Source organism: Anomalospiza imberbis, chromosome 8 (assembly GCF_031753505.1).
Source record: "Anomalospiza imberbis isolate Cuckoo-Finch-1a 21T00152 chromosome 8, ASM3175350v1, whole genome shotgun sequence".
NCBI lineage: Eukaryota > Metazoa > Chordata > Aves > Passeriformes > Viduidae > Anomalospiza > Anomalospiza imberbis.
This window is the reverse complement of record NC_089688.1, coordinates 758,915-778,513: the sequence shown is the minus strand read 5'-3', so window position 1 is coordinate 778,513 and position 19,599 is coordinate 758,915. Positions and strand designations below refer to the sequence as shown.

Here is a 19,599-nt window from a genome sequence, read left to right as displayed (position 1 = left end):
TGTTCCTTCTGTCAGAAGATTTTTGCTACTTAATGTGACCTGGAAGCCCTAAGAGAATGAAGGCAGTGAGTACCTCACCCTGGCTTGATGAAATATGCTGAAGAGTGAGGTCTGGATTAAGAGCCTCCTCTGTGTTGCACCCATTAGGCTCCCAGTCAGGCAGGCCCTGGCTGGGGTCATCCAGAATGCTGTTTGTCAGAGCTAATTGCAGTGGTCAGGAAAGTACTGTTTAAATAATCCCTTTGGGTGCTAGAACCCCACTGGTGGAGCAGCAAAGCTGCCTCCGGTCTGTGCACAGCACACATTTATAGTAGGTGGTGGGTGATTGTCCCCAGTATTGATCCCCATGAAGACAGATTTGGATTCTGTAGAGAAATGCTTTGGTCTTTGTTAGCAAGCAGATGAAGTGAGAACAAAGCAAACTCAGAATGGTCTGTGGTCAGAAGCTCCTGTGCATTGTTCATTCACGCCCCCTGTGCAACTGCTGTGCCACTGGCTTTTTCACCTGGATGGTGAATGCTGGTTTCAGTCTGCTTTAAATCACTGCATTATTTTAGTTTCTCAAATTTTTTGGATGTTCTGGTGGATATTCTGTTGGGTAAAATACCACTGCATCTTTGGGATGCAGGTCAGTTCTGATGCTGCTCTTACAGAAAACCCTTGTTAGCAACAGCCTGCAGGATGTGTGGGGAAAAACCTCTCAGAATCTGATGGGCTCTCCAGTCAAGAATGTGCAGCAGTAAAGTAGTAACTATCAATTGCCTGTGGAATGATGAAACTCAGAATTTATTGATTGTCCTTCTGTTTGGTTTCGCTGGTAAGCAAGTGCTGCTTCTACCAGCTGCTTCTGAGCAGTAGGTAGATGATTCCTCATGCAGTGTCCTCCCTGCAGTACATTTGTTCCTAACATCTGTTGATGGCTGATCTGACATGCTGCAAGGCATGAGGTTTAATTTTCTGCAGAGCTTGTTCCTGTTGGGAGCAGTGCAGACCCTTCCACGTGCCCCGTACCTGCTGTGTGTGAGCGGGGCCCCGGCTGGCCCGAGCCTCTGCTGCAGTGCTGTGGCCAGAGCTCGGGCACGGATCCACTGGTCCCTGCTGCTGCCGGGAGGTAACGCTGGATATTGACACAGCTTCCATGGTGCTGCCAGCCTCCAGCAGCCATGCCAGAATTTACATCACCAAACGTATTTTTGATACACTTGACATGGGAAATAGTCCTTGATACTTTTCCATTTGTTTGTCCAGTAATTTCCTTTACTTATGTAAAATTTTAATATAACCATTCTGTAACAAAGATTTCTGAATTTAACAATCCCACGTTAAAAACCATTTCCTTTCTTGTGCTCCTGGGAGTCACTTTTAATGACCCCTGGCATTCGTAATGGAGGAAGAATACCAGAATTCAGTACAGAATCCTCCTTCTGTCTGGGCCTTGGTGTGGCTGGTGCAGGGCAAGGATGTACTGTATCTACTCGGGTAGTGAAGCTGTGGATATGCCACAGCCTTGTACAGCTGCATAATTACATTTCAGGAGAATTTTCTTATCCAATGCCCTGCATTTGCTTTTTTGAATGTTTCTGGCACTGAAAGTACTTCCATAGAACCTCAAGGTCTTGTTCTTGAGTGCAGTTTCCTAGCCTTTGATGTGTATCATCTGTAGCATTCCTAAAATGGTACACATATCTTCTGTAATGCTGTGTAAGGGAGACACTACCTGTGACTGGCCTGACACTAGAATATAAGAGTACCATATAATAATCATTCTTGTCTCTGGACTTCTGTAATTGGACTTGTCACTGTTTGAAGTGGATGAGGCACTATATTGGCACCCTATACACCTTTCTCTATAATTTTTCTGGCCAGAGGGATAAAATCAAAGTGTAACTAAGGAAAGAAAAGAATGGAGAAGAAAGAATGTCATTCCAGAAATACACACCATCTTGGTATTATGAGTTCTGATGCTCTAAGGGATTGTACTGTATTTTACTTGAAGTATATTTTTTTATTAATTAAATAAACAGTGAGTATTTCAGCTTTCTAAATACTGAGATACTATTATATAAATGCTGATTTGGGCAGTCCTTAAAGCAGTGCTTAATAAGGAAGAAATAAAAACATATTTTAGGGCAGTTTTCCATCGCATAGAAAGAGAATATGTCAAAGAAATGTTCTGGTTTTATTGTAAACTGTGCCCAAATACAGGAAACAATAATGGATGTAGCAGAACATGAGGTAAGGACTGATGTTGAGTCATATTAATTAATTTAAAATTGTACACTCTGACTTTACTTGTTTACTGTTACCTTTTGCTATGTCTAAAGCATGAACTTGCTGCTATTGCATAGCCATGAACAGCATTGTCACACCAGCCCTCTGAACACATACTGTTGCTTCAGCAAAGCCAGGAGCTGAAATATTTTTGGACTAAAATAGAATTGGTACTTTTTCTGGCTCCTGGTGGGTTTTGGATTTAAATTCACTGACCACAATTCAATGAAACCACAGGTGATTGTTGCCAGTGTGCAGTTGGTGGGGATGTATCTTTGCTTTTTCAGTATGCAAAGCTGAGCAGAGTTTGCTGTTGAAAGGAAGGGGCTGTATTTGTCATGAGTGTACCACACCCGGGCCACCACGGTGTCTGCAAACCTGCAGGGATCTCGTGCTTATTTATCACTTGCACTCTTTCCAGCTGTGGAAGCAAAAGAGGGGCTCACCATTCTCCTTAAGATCCTTTTATTCTGCAAGAGCATTGAGAATCAGCCTTAGAACAAATTCATACCCAGCCTTTCATGACTGGCTTGGTACCCACAGAGCAACATTGCTCTCCAATTTTGGGAAAAAATCAGGTTACAGCAATCCTATTTTTATTTCTATGATAGAAATCTGCATTGTTAAAAATATTGACAATTTTTATTGGGACTTTTCCATAAGACATTCTAATTTTGCTGTTCCCACAGCTAGAGAAGATGTGCAGATTGAGTTCAGTGCAGTCTGGATGGAACACAAAAAAACCCATAGATCACATTACAAGATAAAGCATAATATATAGATATTAACATGTCTCTGCATGTATGGCCACATAGCCCACAAAATCTGTTTGGATTGCCCTCATCACTGTTAATAGAGGTATTTTCTTAGAGATCATCTAAGGACTGGAAATAACTCCATACATTAAAGGATGTGTTTAGAAATACTGCTAAAGCAAGCACAGTAATGTTAAATACAGAGTGCATATGGGGAATCTTAGGCTTCATCTGAGCTTCTAACGATCGCTTTAAAAAGCTTCCCAAGAGGAATGAATTTTGCAGCCTGATACAACTGCAGTGAAAAGCAAGGCTCCAGTAGTCTGCAACTGGAATACTCTTCACTGAAGTTTCAACGTGATTCCTGAGTTGTCATTTTGAATGAGCAGTTACTGAAGTGCTTTATTTATTGTTCTTTTCAGTGCCCAGACCAGTCCTGCAAACAGGATTTACTAGCTTACCTAGAACAGATCAAGCTATACTCCCATCAGCTCAAGATCTGCAGCCAGGTTAAAGCAGAAATCCAGAATCTCGGTGGAGAGCTCATCATGTCTGCAGTAAGTAGAAAAATGGCATTGAGTACTCTGTTAGTCAAACTAGGTGTTGCATTTGAGTTGGGCTTTCCTGTTCTTGCAGCATGTTCCACCATCACTCCAAATCCTGTTTTCTTTTCTAATACCTGCTTAACAGCAAGAATCTACGACCATGATGCGTAAGACTTCTGGCTTTAAAGGAATAACAGTCACCTTTTTAAATTCTCACAGCACATTATCACTATTATTCTGAAGTAGTTTGGTTTGAAGAACTTTAAGGTGCATTAACTTACACATGTGGAATATGCTCAAATGTGTGTCTGAACACAATAAAAACAGTCCAGGAGTGGAGTTCCAGGCCAGAAAAAATGGTGCAGGACATTCTAGAGGTCTACAGAAATAAATAACAGGAAGAGCAAGGTGACGTGATTCCTGAGTGAATTTATTGACTTTGCTTGAATTTGCTTTAAGAGTTACTAGCTCCTTTACAGCCAAGTATCATTAGCCATGGAAAAGACATTTTGTGATTTTATGGAACTTTTATGCACTTGGCCTCAGCATAGCCATCCATAAAATGCCTTCACATTCCCATGTGTGATGTGTTACTGCCTGGAGCACATAGGATTGTGATTTCAAGGTATAAATCTGCCAAACAGCACCAGAACCAGGTAGGACACTGGGCACATTCCTACCCTTCACATACTTTGCACTGTGTTCAAGGGAACAGTGCTCTCCCCAGCTGTTCCTCTGTCTGTGTCTGTACCTATCCCTGGCTGTCTTCATCTCCCTCTGTGTATCCAGATCCAGATCTGTCTGTATGCCTGTCTGTCTGTCTACACCCAGCAATACCTGTCTCTGTGTCCCTCCATCTGTCTGTACCTATCTATATTAATCTATACCTGTCTCTGTCTTTATCCACCTATACCTGCCTCAGATTACCCATCTCTGTCTATCCCTATCTGTTCCTGTCTGTATCTACCCCTACCTATCTACACACCTGCTGTCTATCCCTATCTACAGCTCTCTGTATTGATCTATACCTGTCTATAGTTAGCTCTGCCTATCTGTACCTCTATCTGTCTGTACTTATCTCTATATGTCTCTATCAAACCATACCTATTTCTGCCTGCCTGTACCTGCTCAATACTTACTTGTACCTGTCCATACCTGTCAGTACCTATCCGTGCCTGCCAATATTTAGCTCTGCCTGTCTAAAGCTGTCTATATGTATCTATATCTACACCTCTCTGTATCTACACATCTCTACCTATATATCTGTATGTATCACTAGTCATCTATACATGTCTATCCATCTATACTTACTCCACCTGTCAGTACTTGTCACTCTCTGTCCTTATATATATATCTCCCTCTCTGTACCTGTCAATATTTGACAAAATCTCTGTCAAAGATCTGTCTCCACCACTGCCAGTATCTCTGTCAGAACCCACCAGAATACAAGAGAATTTGTCAAAATGTGTCAGAATCTGCCAAAATCTAACAGAATTGGCTAAAATCTTTGAGAATCTGTCAGGATCTATCTGTACCTGTGTCTATGTGTCAGTGTCTGGGTACCTGTCACTACCTCTCCCTGTCAAAAATGTCTTTTATCTAGAGAGTCAATATCTACCTCTGCTTGACAAAATCTGTCAGCACCTCTGTCTGTCTGTCCATATCTGTCAGCCTGTCTCTCTATCTGTCCATGTCTGTCTGAACCTATCTGCACCTGTCTATACCCACACCTCGCTCTAGAGCTGCCTCTACCTGTGTCAACCTCGCTGTACCTGTATCTTTGCCTCTCCCTGTGCCTGTCTAGCCCTGTTTCTACCCATCAATATCTGTACATACCTATTTCTGTCTCTCTCTAGGCCTACCTATCCTTATTTATGTTTCACTAAAACTATTATTAGATTTTATGTGGTTTATGAACAGTCAGAAATGAGCTTTGTTGCTGAGGTAAGATTTGAAACACACAGTTTCTATAGGATACTTGTGCTGGCTAATTTAAATGGTAGTTGAGACACCACATTTAACCTTAGGAACATACAGTGAATTAATTTTAATTGAATGTACAATTTCTGAAGCCAGTGCGTGTTTTCACTTGTGCTGCACATTAACAGTTTCTCTTCCTTACCTGTTTCTTTTCACGAGCCGTTCTGTGACCAGTGTGGGTTACAGTGAAGCCAAATGTTGGAACCAAGTTCGGTTCTTGCTATTTCTGCCTCCTGCTGTAGAATACTCATGTTGTTTTCTTTACCCTTTTTGTTGTGTTGCTCCTGTCAACAGTGCATAATCTGTCTGGCGCAAAAATTTTAAGCTCTAAAAATGAAATCCCAAATTTAAGTTGATTGATAATCCTGAAGAGATGACTATAGATCCTAACCCTGCGACAAGGAAGGAGGGTGAAACTTGTCCTGTGTGCATCCAGAAACTTGAGAAAGCCAACTGTGTGTGTTTGTAGCAGTGGGAACAAAGCTTTTTGTACCTTTAATTTTAACCTGACCTAACAGAAACCCAACCGAGACTTAACAGAACGTAACAGGAGAAGGGCACCCATTGGCTGGCTCAGCTGCCATGCTGCTGTCCACACGCCCAATCAGCTTCCTGCTCATACAACCCACACGTCCTACCGTCCAATCAGCTTCCTGCTCATACATTCCCATACATCCTACCGTCCAATCAGCTTCCTGCTCATACAACCCACATGTCCTACCGTCCAATCAGCTTCCTGCTCATACATTCCCACACGTCCTACCGTCCAATCAGCTTCCTGCTCATACATTCCCATACATCCTACCGTCCAATCAGCTTCCTGCTCATACAACCCACATGTCCTACTGTCCAATCAGCTTCCTGCTCATACAACCCACATGTCCTACCGTCCAATCAGCTTCCTGCTCATACATTCCCACACGTCCTACCGTCCAATCAGCTTCCTGCTCATACATTCCCATACATCCTACCGTCCAATCAGCTTCCTGCTCATACATTCCCATACATCCTACCGTCCAATCAGCTTCCTGCTCATACATTCCCATACATCCTACCGTCCAATCAGCTTCCTGCTCATACATTCCCATACATCCTACCGTCCAATCAGCTTCCTGCTCATACACTCCCCAGTGCCAGAGCCCTGGGGCCCGGAGCCGAGCAGAGCCTTCACCCTGCGGTGATTACTGCCCGAGCCTGCGCTCCTGCAGGCAGCTGCTCGGCGCCCTCCCAGCTCAGTGAACACCGTCAGGTAGCTGCTTCCTTTGGGAGCCAGTGGAAATGAAGATTGTGCTTAGAGGCCTGAATGGCCTTGGGGGAGTTCTGTGCAATCAAGGTGAGATGCTGCAAGGTTGCTACTCTTCGTAAATAATCCTAGAAAATGCCCCAACAATGACTGTGTTCATTTTTTTTTTTTTTAATAAAATGGGTGCTACATAGAAAAGAGTCAAACTGCTAGCCTGTGTCAAGAGACCTGTGCTCTCACCCCAGGCCTTTTAAAGACAGTGGAGACATGGTTGGTGTCAGCAGTTATGAAAAATTTCTAGAAAATCGAGAAAAGTCTTCCTGGTCTCTGTCGTGGGAAGGGGAGGTCATTCGTGACTGACGGTGCTCATCTGCCCGCCTGCAATTAAAATTGTGGTTATCGGAAACTGCAGCGCAACCAACCAGCGATGGCCTTTTGTATTAATTTAACATATATTAATAAACAATTAAGTATAATAATATTTATTTTATTAAAATTATTTATAATAATAAAATATTTATATAATAAAATATTTATTATTTATAAAATTAAATAATATTAACATATATATAATAAACAAATATGCTTTAATTGCTTCAGTTTATGAAGAGTAGTGGGATTTATGTTGATAAATTACTCGGTCGAGAGGGAGGGAAATGCACTAGTGGTATGAAATTGGTTATTGAATTGCTTTTCTTAAAAGCTGGAGCACGTTCCAGTTTTGAAAGTGCATGTGGGAGCTTTAGAAATGGATCACATTCCTAGGTTAGCTGGCCTTGAAAGAAGTGACAAACCCAAGTTCTGTTCGAGACAGCAGAAGGGTTCTTCTCCCCTTTCCAACCTTCTCCCTCCCCAGAAAATAATATTAGAACTCCATTAGAAAATACAGGAATTGGAACTGTAGGTGGAATAGGATTATACTTTCTATTCTCCCTAGTCCTGGTCTTGTCTGAATGAGAATCAGAAAAGGAGACAGCAAGCCCTTGCAGATAGTAAAGGTTTTATTGTGCATTAAGTATAAAACTTGAGTCTCCAAATACCTGAAACTGAATTCATGCTCTGGTTAGTGAAGATCTGCTACAGGAAAAGAAACCTACCAGAAAGAGCATTAGGAAGTAATGATACTCACAGGTTTCTCCATTGTGTGCCCCACCCCTGTAACCACGTAGGTTTGTGCAGGAATGACCTCCCTGGTCCTTGGGCATCCTCCCCTCCTCTGGCTGGCGTTGGCTCCTCACTGGGACAGGCATCTGGCAGCACAAAAGCTGAGGGGGAAGCTCCTCTCCTGTGAGAAATGAACATTTCCACATTCAGATGGGTCAGTACCATCTTCCACAGTGACAGGTCCACTTTGAGTACCAGCTGGTGGAATCCACACATAAAAGCACTGTTTTCAGATGGCTTTTCCAGTCACCCCACAGCCCCTTTCTCCAGTCGTTAGAACTGTGCACAAGGATCTTGGGTTTAAATCACCTTCAAGGAAAGTTCCTTCTCACAAGAGTAGCAGCTCATTAAAAAAATAATCCAAAGCAGCCTCTCTTGAAGCCTAAGGACCAACTGAGAGGAAGAGAGGGATGAAAAACAGAGGATGTAGTGTCACGTATTTGCAAATCTACAAAAGAAAGAACTGTCTTCTTGAAACAGAGCAGCCACAGTCGCTGTCTTACCAGTTCTGGATGATGCTGTGGTGGAGCGAGGAGCCCTAAACTGGTGTTCCAGGTTAACCTTGGATGGTACCGTGGAGCGGCGGGTGGCACTGCCATGGCACAAGGGCAGCTGTGTCTCTGTCAGCAGAAAACTGTGCTCTCACCTGCATGATGATCTGCACTGGAGGAGGTGCTGCTGGCTGCCAGCATGGGATGACAACAAAGAGCATTATGCATGTGAAAAACTGTTGAAATCCATAAACACAGCTCAGTCCTCTTCAGCTGTTTTTGATCTGTGTGCTCTGTGCCCGTGTCTGCCCTGCAGCAGTGCTCATTCCCCTCCCCCAGGGGGGTTTTCTTGCCTACAGTTCATACCTGGCTGCAGCACCAGTGGAGGTTAATTAAGCCACTTTCCCTGGGGCAGCTGGGATGCTTTGTGGAGCTCCCAGCTGGCAGCTCTTCCCACTGCTGTCCTTGTTTAGTGGCTTTTGGACTTCAGGCTACACACGCTTGTAGTCTGACTTTCCCACTGTCCATTCCCAAGCTCCGGTACTTTCTTTCTAGTCAGCCCCTCATTATGGAGGTTAGAGGGGGTCATGTACAGAAAAAGGGAGGAAGAGATGTGGATTATCACCTTCTCGGTCTCCATTCATTGCCGTTTTGTTATTTTCATTCATTAAAAATTCCTTGCTCACTATTTAGTCTTTCATAGGCCCATCCAATATTGTGAGTACTTGCATTGCCAGGTTCTAAGCTGCGCAAGTTCAAATGGTGAGGATTCACCAAGTCTTCATTAGGAGTGATGAAATAGGAAATGGACATTTCCTTCTATTAATTAAACTGGTGCCTCTTCAGGCACAAAATAATGGGGTAACATTTGCAGTATGCAGATTGATAGTAATTGCATTCATTTATGCAGATGAGCTGATACTTCACTTACAAGCACTGCACAGCAATAGGCTTGCACCTTACTGTGCCAGTTTGCTCTTTTTCCGACAATGGCTTTAACTAGAGAGAATTATTTCACAGGGCAGAAAATGAACATATCTTACATATTAATATTGTTCTCCATTACTTTTGTCAGGCAATTCTGTTTTGTGCTATTTACAGTCGTTGTCTTCTTATGTTTCATTTTATATTGTACTTGGCAAGAGAGACAGAGCTTTTTTGCCTTAAAAAGAAAGGGCCTGGAAGAGCAAACTCTCAAGAGTCCCAGTATCCCAGAATTTGCTAGCTGGCACAGAAGCTCCCCCCCCACCACCACGTTGGCTAGCTGGCTAGCATTACCTGTGCACTAAGGGCTGTTTCCCTTTGCTGTTCCTGCAAATGTCTCATTTATCTTCAGCTCTTCCCCCTGGTATCTCAAGAGCCAGACTTTAACCTAAACACTGGCATCGGGCATTTTGTGCCAAATGGAGGTGCTTTAATGTGTCTAACTTCATGCTTCAAGGCTGGACTGAAATACCTGTTTCCCTTCCTGAGTTCCTGGGCCTGTTAAATCACAAGTTTCCAGCATGACACTGCAATGAATGTGTTCCAGCTTTGAGGGCTGAACCACAGGTGAAAACACAGAGGCAAAGCCAGAAGTTAGAAAAATTCAAGGGAGAGTCTCTGCCCCCAGGCCTTTGGCTGACACAGTCCCAATCTCTGGATATCTATACCCTAGGAAAAGGCTGTCCTGGCCAACGTGCACTGCTGTGGCAGCTGGCAAATGGCCCCGTGCCTTTGCCACTGGAAGGGGTTCAGCTGCTGCTGGAGAGGAGCTGCCCCTTCGGCAGGGCAGGAGATGGGAGCAGGGCATTTCAGCTCTTTTTAGGGTATGGCTGTGCTTTCCCCCTGGAAGAGAAGTGAGATGGGCACAACAGCCTTGCTGTGACCCTGACAGGACTGGATGGAAGGAACAAAGGGCTAAAAGCAGCAAGCTGGGAATCACAATGGAACAGGGGCTGCCCTGACAGCCCACTTGAGTCACTACAGTACCTACTTCATTCCTCTGCCTTCGGTGCCGCTGTCCCGCTCTCACTGTGCTGTGACTGTGGTGGAACAGCATCCCTTTTCCCTTGCTTCCCATCCACAGTGGCTGGTCTGACACAGCCGTGCCCCTGAGCACCAGGGCACAGCTCCTGCTCTCTGCTCAGCCACTTCGCTTCTCCTGGCTGGTGTTTCTCCTTGGCACTTGTTGAGAACTCAGCTCAGCCTGTTTGAGTGGATGGGGGAGGTTACTTGTAGGCCTTCACACCATGCACGAACCACTTATTTCAGTATTTGACTCTGAAAATACTGAACTCTCAATTTCTAAAAGCTGACATTAACCCCCAAGAGCTGACACAAGTTTTCTTCTGCTGAGAGTTGACAGAAATATTTCAATATGGGTTTTTTTTTTATTTAGTAACACTGTAACTTTCTAGCTTTTGCATAATGTAAGCTGGCAGGTGTGTGGATATAGAAATCCTGGCCTTTGGAAGGAGCCAGTTACTACTGCATTCTAAACTGCACCTACTGAGAAAAACTAATTTAAAGGAACAGGAAATATTTCTGGTAATGTACACTAAAAGACAGCTAACTTTTCCTAGTAATAATTACTCTGGCAATTAGCAAAATCAGGATGCATCTCATAGTTCTTAGCTTCATTGTATGTAAAATATTATTGCAGCAAACACTCAATTTCTTCCTCAACAGTAAGGAAAGGATTTATATTAAGCCACTGTTCTTTTTCTCAAGGGCCTGTTTTTAAAAAAAGAGATTTTTAAAATCCTCCCTGGAAGTGAAAGCAGCAGTACTGGGGAGGGACTGAGCTATCTGCCTGGCTAAGCATCTGCTCCATTATGGTGTTGCACAGGAACAATTTCGCAGCCTTTAATGTGAGTTGTTTATCATTTAACTTGGACACAGGCCTGGCCTATTTATAGAACTCAGTTTCATTTCTTTGAATCCTGCTTAGCCTGAAGCAGACTCTGGTAATGGTTAGTTTTCAGTCCATTAGATTCAATTTCCCCACTTGAAAAATGGGTAAGACTTGAAACAGACCCCCGACACCCCTGAGGTGTTTAATGCAATCACTGGATGGACACAAACACAGATAACCAATGGAACAGCCACGTTTCTAGGAAAACTCAGTTCCTTGAAAAGAATTGCAAGCAATGAAGCTGTTTTCCTGAGGCCACGTCCATGGGATGGACGTGTATCCTCTCCAGAATCCCAGAGTGAGAGCATGGCAAAGCAGAGGTGAGCGAAACACTGAGGGAACAGTTCCCAGGGAAAAGAATCCCAATGGCAAGGCTCCATCTGGCTCATTTCCCATCTGAGCTGTACTGGGGTTGAATCTGTGACAGGTTCTGTGTGTCATCTGTCAGCTGCATGAGCACACATGGCAGGTAACCAAGGGCTTCCAGTTCCAACTTTGCTGTGCTTTTCTTGGAAACCCATCTTCTGGTTCCACTGTTAGACCAAGATCCATTTCCACTAAAAAGAAATTAACACTACTCTGAGTGGGAAAAAAGGGAGGCTCAGAAAAGCAGGCAAGTAAGTGGTGTTAAAATCCTGGCCAAGGCCCAGTAAAAACTCCAATGCCTTCAGCAACAGCGATTTCACTCTTTTTGGATTGTTCTGCTGCTTTTAATCTTAAGGGATTAAATGACTATTTTATATAGCAACCTCAGTGAAAGAACCATAAAATAATTCAAAACAGCAATTATCTACACCTAGTAAAAAAGCAGGATTAAATCAAAAGGACTCCTTACCTGAAATGCAGCAGTACTCAGACACTCACTGCTCTCCACAGAAATGTAGAACTCATGTTACTTTCAGATGTAGCTGTCAGAGAAATAAAAATTTAGTCTTAGTCTCTCAGTATAGTGTACCAAAGGAAATCTGCTTCTAGGAATTTACATAATGAACCTTGTGTTTCAATTAAAATCAGTTTTTAATAACTGACCTTATTTCCAAAAGAATTTTAAGTTCAGACTTCAAACACTGATAAAAAGTCTGTATTTGGTGTTCAGCTCTCAGCTTCCACCTGTATGGAAAACCTAAATCTGGGTGAACTGTAAATACAACTTGAGATACTGTAAACAGCCAACTAATACATCTGTTCTCAAAGAGCAAAACCGAACCGTTCCCTGCAGAACTCCGAGAGCACTCCCCACACAGGAGTGCAGGTGTCCCAGCTGGGGCTGCCGGCACGCCGGGTTACACTCTTTGGAAGTGCTGTTCTGCAGGCCCACACAGCTTTGTTCCCAAAGACACTAAGTGTCTGTCCCTGCCTTAGGGCAGAGGGACAGCACCTGCACATCACACCAGCATGGAGCAGGAGGGAGCCTGGCCTCTGCATGCCCTGCAGTAAGCAGAGTTTGTATTTCACTGCTGCACGAGTTGCAACTACTGCTGACATGGGACAATGGAAGCATTTCTTACTGCACTGAACAGAAAATACCTTGACAGCAAAAGGGTTTCTTCAGTTTCTAAGTCATTATTCTCTTTGTTATTCTGAATATTAAAAATAACTGCCCATATCAGTTATTATATGGTTCAGCATTTTATAGCAGTGATTGCCACTACTGCCAAGACATGAAATTACTTCACCAGAATGAGAAAAATACAATGCATGTAAGCAAACTGAAAAAAAGTTTCAAAATTTCATTTCTTGTTATTCAGAGGAGAGTTTGCTTTCTTGCTCTCAGGACTTACTACAGAGGAGGAATAAAAGTGCTGGAGAAAGGAGAGTGGATTTCAGCATGAGTGCTGCCAGCCTGATTTGGGGTGGGGGTTTTTTCCTTAAAAAATACTGTCATCTGCTCTGTATTATGTGTGTTTCACTCCAGTGTGAAATTACAGTGGTCAGAATCATTCTGAACTCCTTTTGCAACGGCAGCCAAGTACTGTTGCTCACAGGTGAGGACAGGTGAGGAAAGAAATGGCAAGGGATGTTTTTCCTAAACCCTTGAATGAATTATTGTCTTACACAGTCAGACCTGGAAAATCTGAAGGCTAGGATGGCTAGATCTTTCAGCATCTCCATGGAAAATGCTGAAAGAGTAAAAGTGAAGTTAGGCAAAAATAAAACAGGTTTTAGTTTGGGATGGGTTGGTTGGTTTGTTTTGCCAGTGAATCTTTATGTACCACTTGCTGTGCGTTGAAGAGTTTGCAGCTACATCTCTCTAAGTAAAATGGACTTAAACGCTCAATGAATATTTTATCAGGCTTTCATTTATGCCAAGTTTCATTTCTTCAGTTTTCCTGGATATGAGACCTTGAAGAGCCTGCTGAATATCTGAGATAAAAGCATCCAAGTGAAGACAGTTTTTGAGTACATCAGATTTGTAGAACAGATTTCCACCAAACTGTACAGTGTTACTGGCATTGAGGTAGAAAAACAACTGTTCTCTAAAGCCGAAAGAAGAGGAAATTAAATATATGGCCTGATTATTAGCATCTGTAGTACACATCTAAAAACATCTAAAAGCTTCTCCAAAATTCTGAATGCAGTTAATACCCCACCCCAACACAACCTTCCTCTTCAGAAGGCAGATGCGAGATGCATTAGAAAGGTGAAGGGACAGGTAGGCACAAGGACACAGCCAATGCTGTGGGCAGACAGCCTAAAGGGCAGCATTAACTGAGTGTCCCTGCACCTCACTCCGGTTCTGACTCAGCCCAGCCCCAGGTAATGCAGCAAAAGCCCAGGTCTAAGACCCTTGGTGGGCTCTAGGTCACTGCCCTGCAGCAGGGGACACACAGAGCTGTTTCTCACAGCTTTGGGGCCAGGTACCTGCATGGCTCTTTGTGGCTCAGGGCATCTTTTGTAGAACTTTAATGCTATGGCAGAGGTTCAGTTCTTCTGGTGTGGCAAGGGCAATTGTGCCACTTGGAGCACTCTGCAGCTGGGTTTGGAGTCAGGCTTTGGCTCTTGAGCATTTAAAATGCTGGAGTTGACAGGTGTCCTCTCCCAGAGCCTGTGTCAGACTACGAGGCTGACATGGCTGCATACTGGGTTTCAGTTACAGTCTCATCAAAACTAGGCACCCCTGACTTTTTTTGCTGCTTATAGTAGATACCTATGATTATACTTTAGAAAACAATAAAAACACAATTTGCTTGATCCCAGTGGTGGGGTGAAGGAGCCCTAGACTGTTCCACAGCCAATTTGTGGAAGAAGCCACAGGGCGCAGAAGGAGGAGGTAACTGTTCAGTTTCCATAGCAGAGGAAAGACCAGCTAAGTTCTAGTGTTCACCTCAGCATTCTCCATGTTCCACACTACACACACTGAAGTCACAATAAAAAACAGCTGAAGTTTTGTAGCATCCAGCCTGGATGCTACCAGTTTCTTCAAGAAGCCTTTTCCCTGCCATGCAAATAAGAATGTATTTGCTGCCCAATCTGCCACCCCTCCTCACATGCCTCTATCACCCAGCAACTTTAAAATGATGGAGCAGTTACACACACTGCAGTCACTAGGAGACTCCAGGGAAAAAGCTTCCTCTGAAGCCCATTACTATCTCCCACAGAACCAAAACCATATTCTTCTTTGTCCCAGCAGCCTCATAGCAGTGTTACTATGCCAGTGCTGGAAAAGGGAGTGTTAGGGTAGGGGAAAAAAAAAAAAAAGGTTATTCAAAGCTTTCAAGAAGCTGTCAGGATTATGGTGTTGTCAGCTGTTCTAGACAGCAATAGATAGTTGAAATTTCGTGTGTGTGTGTGCATGCAGAGGTGTGTCTGTGTATAACCACTCCTCAGGTTAGCATGAAAGAAAGACGTTCCTATGTGTCTCCTCCTGCTCCAGTGAACACTGTGTGACAGCATCCAGCAGTGAAGTGTGGCTAGGGCCTCCCTCCATCTGCCCCTGAGCTAGGGCTGCCCCTCAGGGCAGCCTCCCTGGGGAAAGAGGTGTTGGGAGTGTGGGACAGGAACTCGGAGCAAAACCTTCCCCACAGCCTGCAGCTTTGGGAAGTGGTTTGTTTCATGTGTGGTAGATGCATAAAGAAGTGTTTGAAATTTGGGGGTCAGCACGTGCATTGAAGTTCATATCCAAGTGTGTGACAGCAGCTGTGCTGCAGGCTAGTGAGGGGCTGGGCAGCCCAGCTCCGTGATTCAGATCATACATCCCCGTCCCCAAACACACCCACCTACGCCTCTGATGGCAACAATGCCCTGCACACACCACGTGGCTGCTAGAGACTGGCAGCCTTTCTAGAAAGTTCACATGCTGCAGCACAGAATGAACTTTAGAGGCCATCTGGTAGATTTTACACCTTTTCTTGGGGAATTGAGATAATTTCAGTTTGCCATCGCACGTATGTGTGCATTCAACCAGATATCTTAATTTTTTTCTTTTTCATTTCCAGAGAGCAGCAGTGTGTGTTGTATTAACTGGAAGATTTTTCTGCCAATTCAGAGGCATTTCCAAATTGCAACTAAATCCAGCCTCTTGGCTGAATTTTTTATTTCTGTCTTATTTGTATTTATATTAGACAATCAGAATGAAGACACACAATAATAACACAACCTCTCTCGACTTCTCCTTTTGCCAGATCAAACAAATTGATCAGGTGAGAGAGACCTGATCAATTTGTTTGATCTGGCAAAGGGTCCTCAAACCTCTCCTAATAACCCCATTTGTAAATCTGTGCCTTGTCCAAGGCTCTGGGGTTGGGCTGGATGGCAGAGGACAGGATCACTCTGCCACTAAACCCACAGACAGCCCTTCAGAGAAGTGGCTTCAATGCTTTTACACAAATGTTTCAGCAAAGGAGATGTTTAGAAGGTGAAGTGTGAAAGCTCTTCCATTTTGAAAAGTAATCCTTCTATTTTTCCATCCCAGCCCTAGAGAGCTTCCTCAGTGTTCCTGTTTCCTGTCCATGAGCAGTGACAGAAGACACCCCTGCTGTGGCACTGGTACGGCTGTGCTGGAAGCTGGGGAAGGAGATGGGCTTTGTTCTGCATTCTGCCCTTGGGTGGCACTCCCCAAGCAGCTGGAGAGGCCACACAGTCACTGGGATTTCTGTGGGTTATCCCACTTTTAATATCCCATACAAACCTTGGCTGCTGAGAACAGGTTCAGCAGCTCTGACAGAGCCAGAGCCAGACACTTCAGAGTATCCCAGCAGTGCTCCTGAGCACCTGTGGGAGCCTGGAATGGGACAGGAGCAGCTGGAGGCCTTACCTAATGCTGAAACAAAGGAAGCAAGGGGTCACATTTTAACAGCTCTTCTTCAAGTTGGTTTCATTACCCATCAGCAGTAATTGCAGTAGGACCCTGCAGACAAGCATTATGAATTCCTGTTAAAAAAACCCAAACAATTAGCATTATCTTCCAAAGCATTTATATATTCCACCAGCACAAATTTCCATACATCACAATAAATCTGAGCAGCAGAGCATGAGCACAGTGATCAAACACACGAAAGGAAAATGTTGGAATTATGGTTTAGTCTCTGGTAGTCTTACTTTTTAACTGGTGTTTATTCCTGTGCCTACTGTGGTTAAAAGCACACTGACTTCTAGGCTGGTGTTTCTGTTTCTATTACAGCTGGACAGCGTCACTTCACTAATTCAGGCTGCCAAAAACTTAATGAATTCTGTGGTGCAGACAGTGAAGATGTCCTATATTGCATCCACAAAGATTATCAAGATTCAGAGTCCTACTGGCCCACGACATCCAGTTGTGATGTGGAGAATGAAGGCTCCAGAAAAGAAGCCCCTGATTAAAAGAGAGAAGCCAGAAGAAATCTATGCTGCTGTCAGAAAAGGTTCTGCAAAGAAGAGAATCCATCCTGTGCAAGTGATGAGTGAATTCAGAGGCAGAGAAATAGTCTGATATTTTGCCACTATGTTTTCCTATCTTGAATTTCCCATGATTTTTCATCTTCCCCCCCCCCCCCCTTAATAATTATATATGTCAATGTTTTGCTCTAAGTCTGTAAGATAACACTTGCTTAAATTATTAGAAAATGCTGTTGGATTAGTTAGAAGCACACAGTTGAAAACAATAGTGATTCTCCTGCAGTGACAAGCTCTGGTGTCTCTGCACAGCCGGGCCCATGCTGCAGCTGGGAGGGAGCAATGTGCCAATGCCCAAAGCCAGCCTGCAGTCACCAGGCCTTAGGAGCTCCCTCAGCAGGGGTGAGAGAGGCCCCACTGCCGTGGCTCTGTTTTGTGACACACGGGATTTCTAACTGGTGCTGTTGGGCCAGGTCCCTGATGGGCATTGTCACCCCGTGACCAGCTCAGCTGGGCTGCCCAGCTGAGCCTGGAGTCTGAGCCCTAAACCTGGGTCCAGACTGCAGCATCCAAAGACTTGTCCTTGGCCAAGACCATGCCTTGGAAATGTAAGCTTGAGAATGTGAGATGAAACACCCAAAGTGTTGGAACAATGTGGATGTAATAATGTAGTAAAGAAAGCACTGGCTACAAGCCAGCAGGGGTGACAGCTCTTTAGAAGGCCTTTAGAAACATGAACAGGAATCTGTGTATCTGCTGGCTGTTGTATTTGGCAGTTCAGATAAATCAGACATTAACTAGAAAAAACTTTCCTAATTGCTGCACGAAAGAAAAACTTTGAAATAAATCATTATTCTGAGACCAGTGTGTGAAATACATATCTTGCATCTTAGGACTGGGGAGACTTTTCCAAAGCAACTGTAGGGAATTAAGTTACTTCTGACAGACTTCCTAAATGCAGGACTGTGCTAGTGAGTGCTGAATGGCTGCACTCAAAGTGTGTAATGAAGGTAAATACTGCTGGTCCAGACCTCTGCAATGTACTTAAGAAAAACTAGTTTTTTCTAAATACTTTTGCATCTGAAATCCACTTGGACTAATTTTTTTAGAAGGATCTAACTTGTTTTTTTGCCATGTCATGAATTCTTCCCAGACTACATTTGTTACTCAAGATATCTTTGCTTGGCCATTCTGTAGATCCTTCGGCATGGCCTTCTACATTTGTTAAGGTGAAAGGGCTCCCTGAAAAGCCAGAGCTACCTGTGTGTCACTGACTGCCATAATGGGATGGCTCCACATTCTGGGCCACTGCTCCATGCTAGCACAGCAGTGCCTGACCTAGCCCAGTGTGGGCAGCAGGAATAACCCTAAACTGTGCCTTTCCTCTTGGGGCTGCTATGTGTGTAAGCTCAGGATGCTGGGGCAGAGTAATTTCTAGGCTGTTGGTTATAAAACCCCATGAAACTATAGTGCTCATGAATTAAAAATTCCACAGATCATTCTTCCACCTTCCCTAACCCTGCAATCAGTTAAATGAAACAAAAGGAGAAGTTTGGAAGAAAATCACCTTTTTCCAAGCCCAGTTCCCTCCAGCATGTTTGCAGCAAGATGTCAATAATGTCTCCTGGCTTTGCTGCTCCTCCTAGGGCTCCAGAGGCAGCAGGTGAGCTGACACAGCCTTGTGAGCTGCTTTGGGGGTGTGACTGTCCTGAAACCCTCCTGTCTCCTGGTTACACCTTTGATCCTGGTCACCTTGATCTCAAACATTTGTAACTAATGCCTTGGTACCACATTATTAATAAAAAAAAGCATGTACACCTCTGAGAAGCTGCCATCAGTGTTGTGGGATTTTTTCAGTGTGTCTGAAGTTCAAGGCCTGCCAGGTGTGCTCACAGAAGCATCAGCTTCTGTTCGTTCCAGCACACTGTGTGTGCCCCATTAGCTGCTCTACAGGAGAGGTTTTCCAGCACCAGTGTCACTAAAGCACATTTTACTGCTTCACTTCCTGCACTGCCAGTCTCTGTTCCTTCCCTGGCTATGCTTGGTAGCCAGTTTGATCTCAACACAGCAATTTATTACACAAAACCCACCCTCTAAATGAACAAGGAATTTGAAACCCACTGCAGGTTGTTGAGAAGAGCCAAAAGAGCAATAATCAAATCTAGACTAAATTTATCTTGGGTTAAATTAAATCCCAAGTGAAAAAGTTTATTCCTGGCTAAGGAGGCAGAGGGTCCTGGAGCTGTAAAAAGCCCAGCTCATCACCCTTCAGCCAATCTGGGAAGCACCACTTCCCTGCCACGAGGGAGAATTCTGAAGGAGGATGAACTGCTCGGTAAGTGTTATTCCAAGCAGCTCCTCATTCTTCCTGCAGTCTCCTCATTCCCTGCTAGCCCAGCTTTCAGAGCATAACTTCTCCTCCAGTTTCTGCCTGCCCCTCACC

At 44.0% G+C, this 19,599-nt stretch overlaps 1 protein-coding gene and 2 long non-coding RNA genes across 4 annotated transcripts in view; 1 reads left to right on the top strand and 2 right to left on the bottom strand.

The window, feature by feature from the left end:
- The window catches only part of CTNNA3 (catenin alpha 3), a 427,360-nt gene extending 410,009 nt beyond the window's left edge, over positions 1-17,351 (top strand). The window contains exons 17-18 of the mRNA XM_068196847.1: positions 3,449-3,583; positions 16,966-17,351. Of these exons, the coding sequence (XP_068052948.1) occupies positions 3,449-3,583; positions 16,966-17,253 (423 nt within the window). The 3' untranslated portion in view covers positions 17,254-17,351. The remainder of the gene's footprint in view (positions 1-3,448; positions 3,584-16,965) is intronic.
- The window catches only part of LOC137477705 (uncharacterized), a 499,166-nt gene that overhangs the window by 109,252 nt on the left and 370,315 nt on the right, over positions 1-19,599 (bottom strand). The window lies entirely within an intron of this gene.
- LOC137477704 (uncharacterized) lies at positions 1,388-6,021 on the bottom strand. 2 transcript variants are annotated; one of them, XR_011001147.1, is made up of 3 exons: positions 5,694-6,021; positions 3,488-3,578; positions 1,388-1,734 (listed from the first exon to the last, which is right to left on the bottom strand). It is a non-coding gene; the product is annotated as an uncharacterized lncRNA (long non-coding RNA). The 2 variants fall into 2 exon arrangements; XR_011001146.1 differs by lacking the exon at positions 1,388-1,734 and adding an exon at positions 1,750-1,887.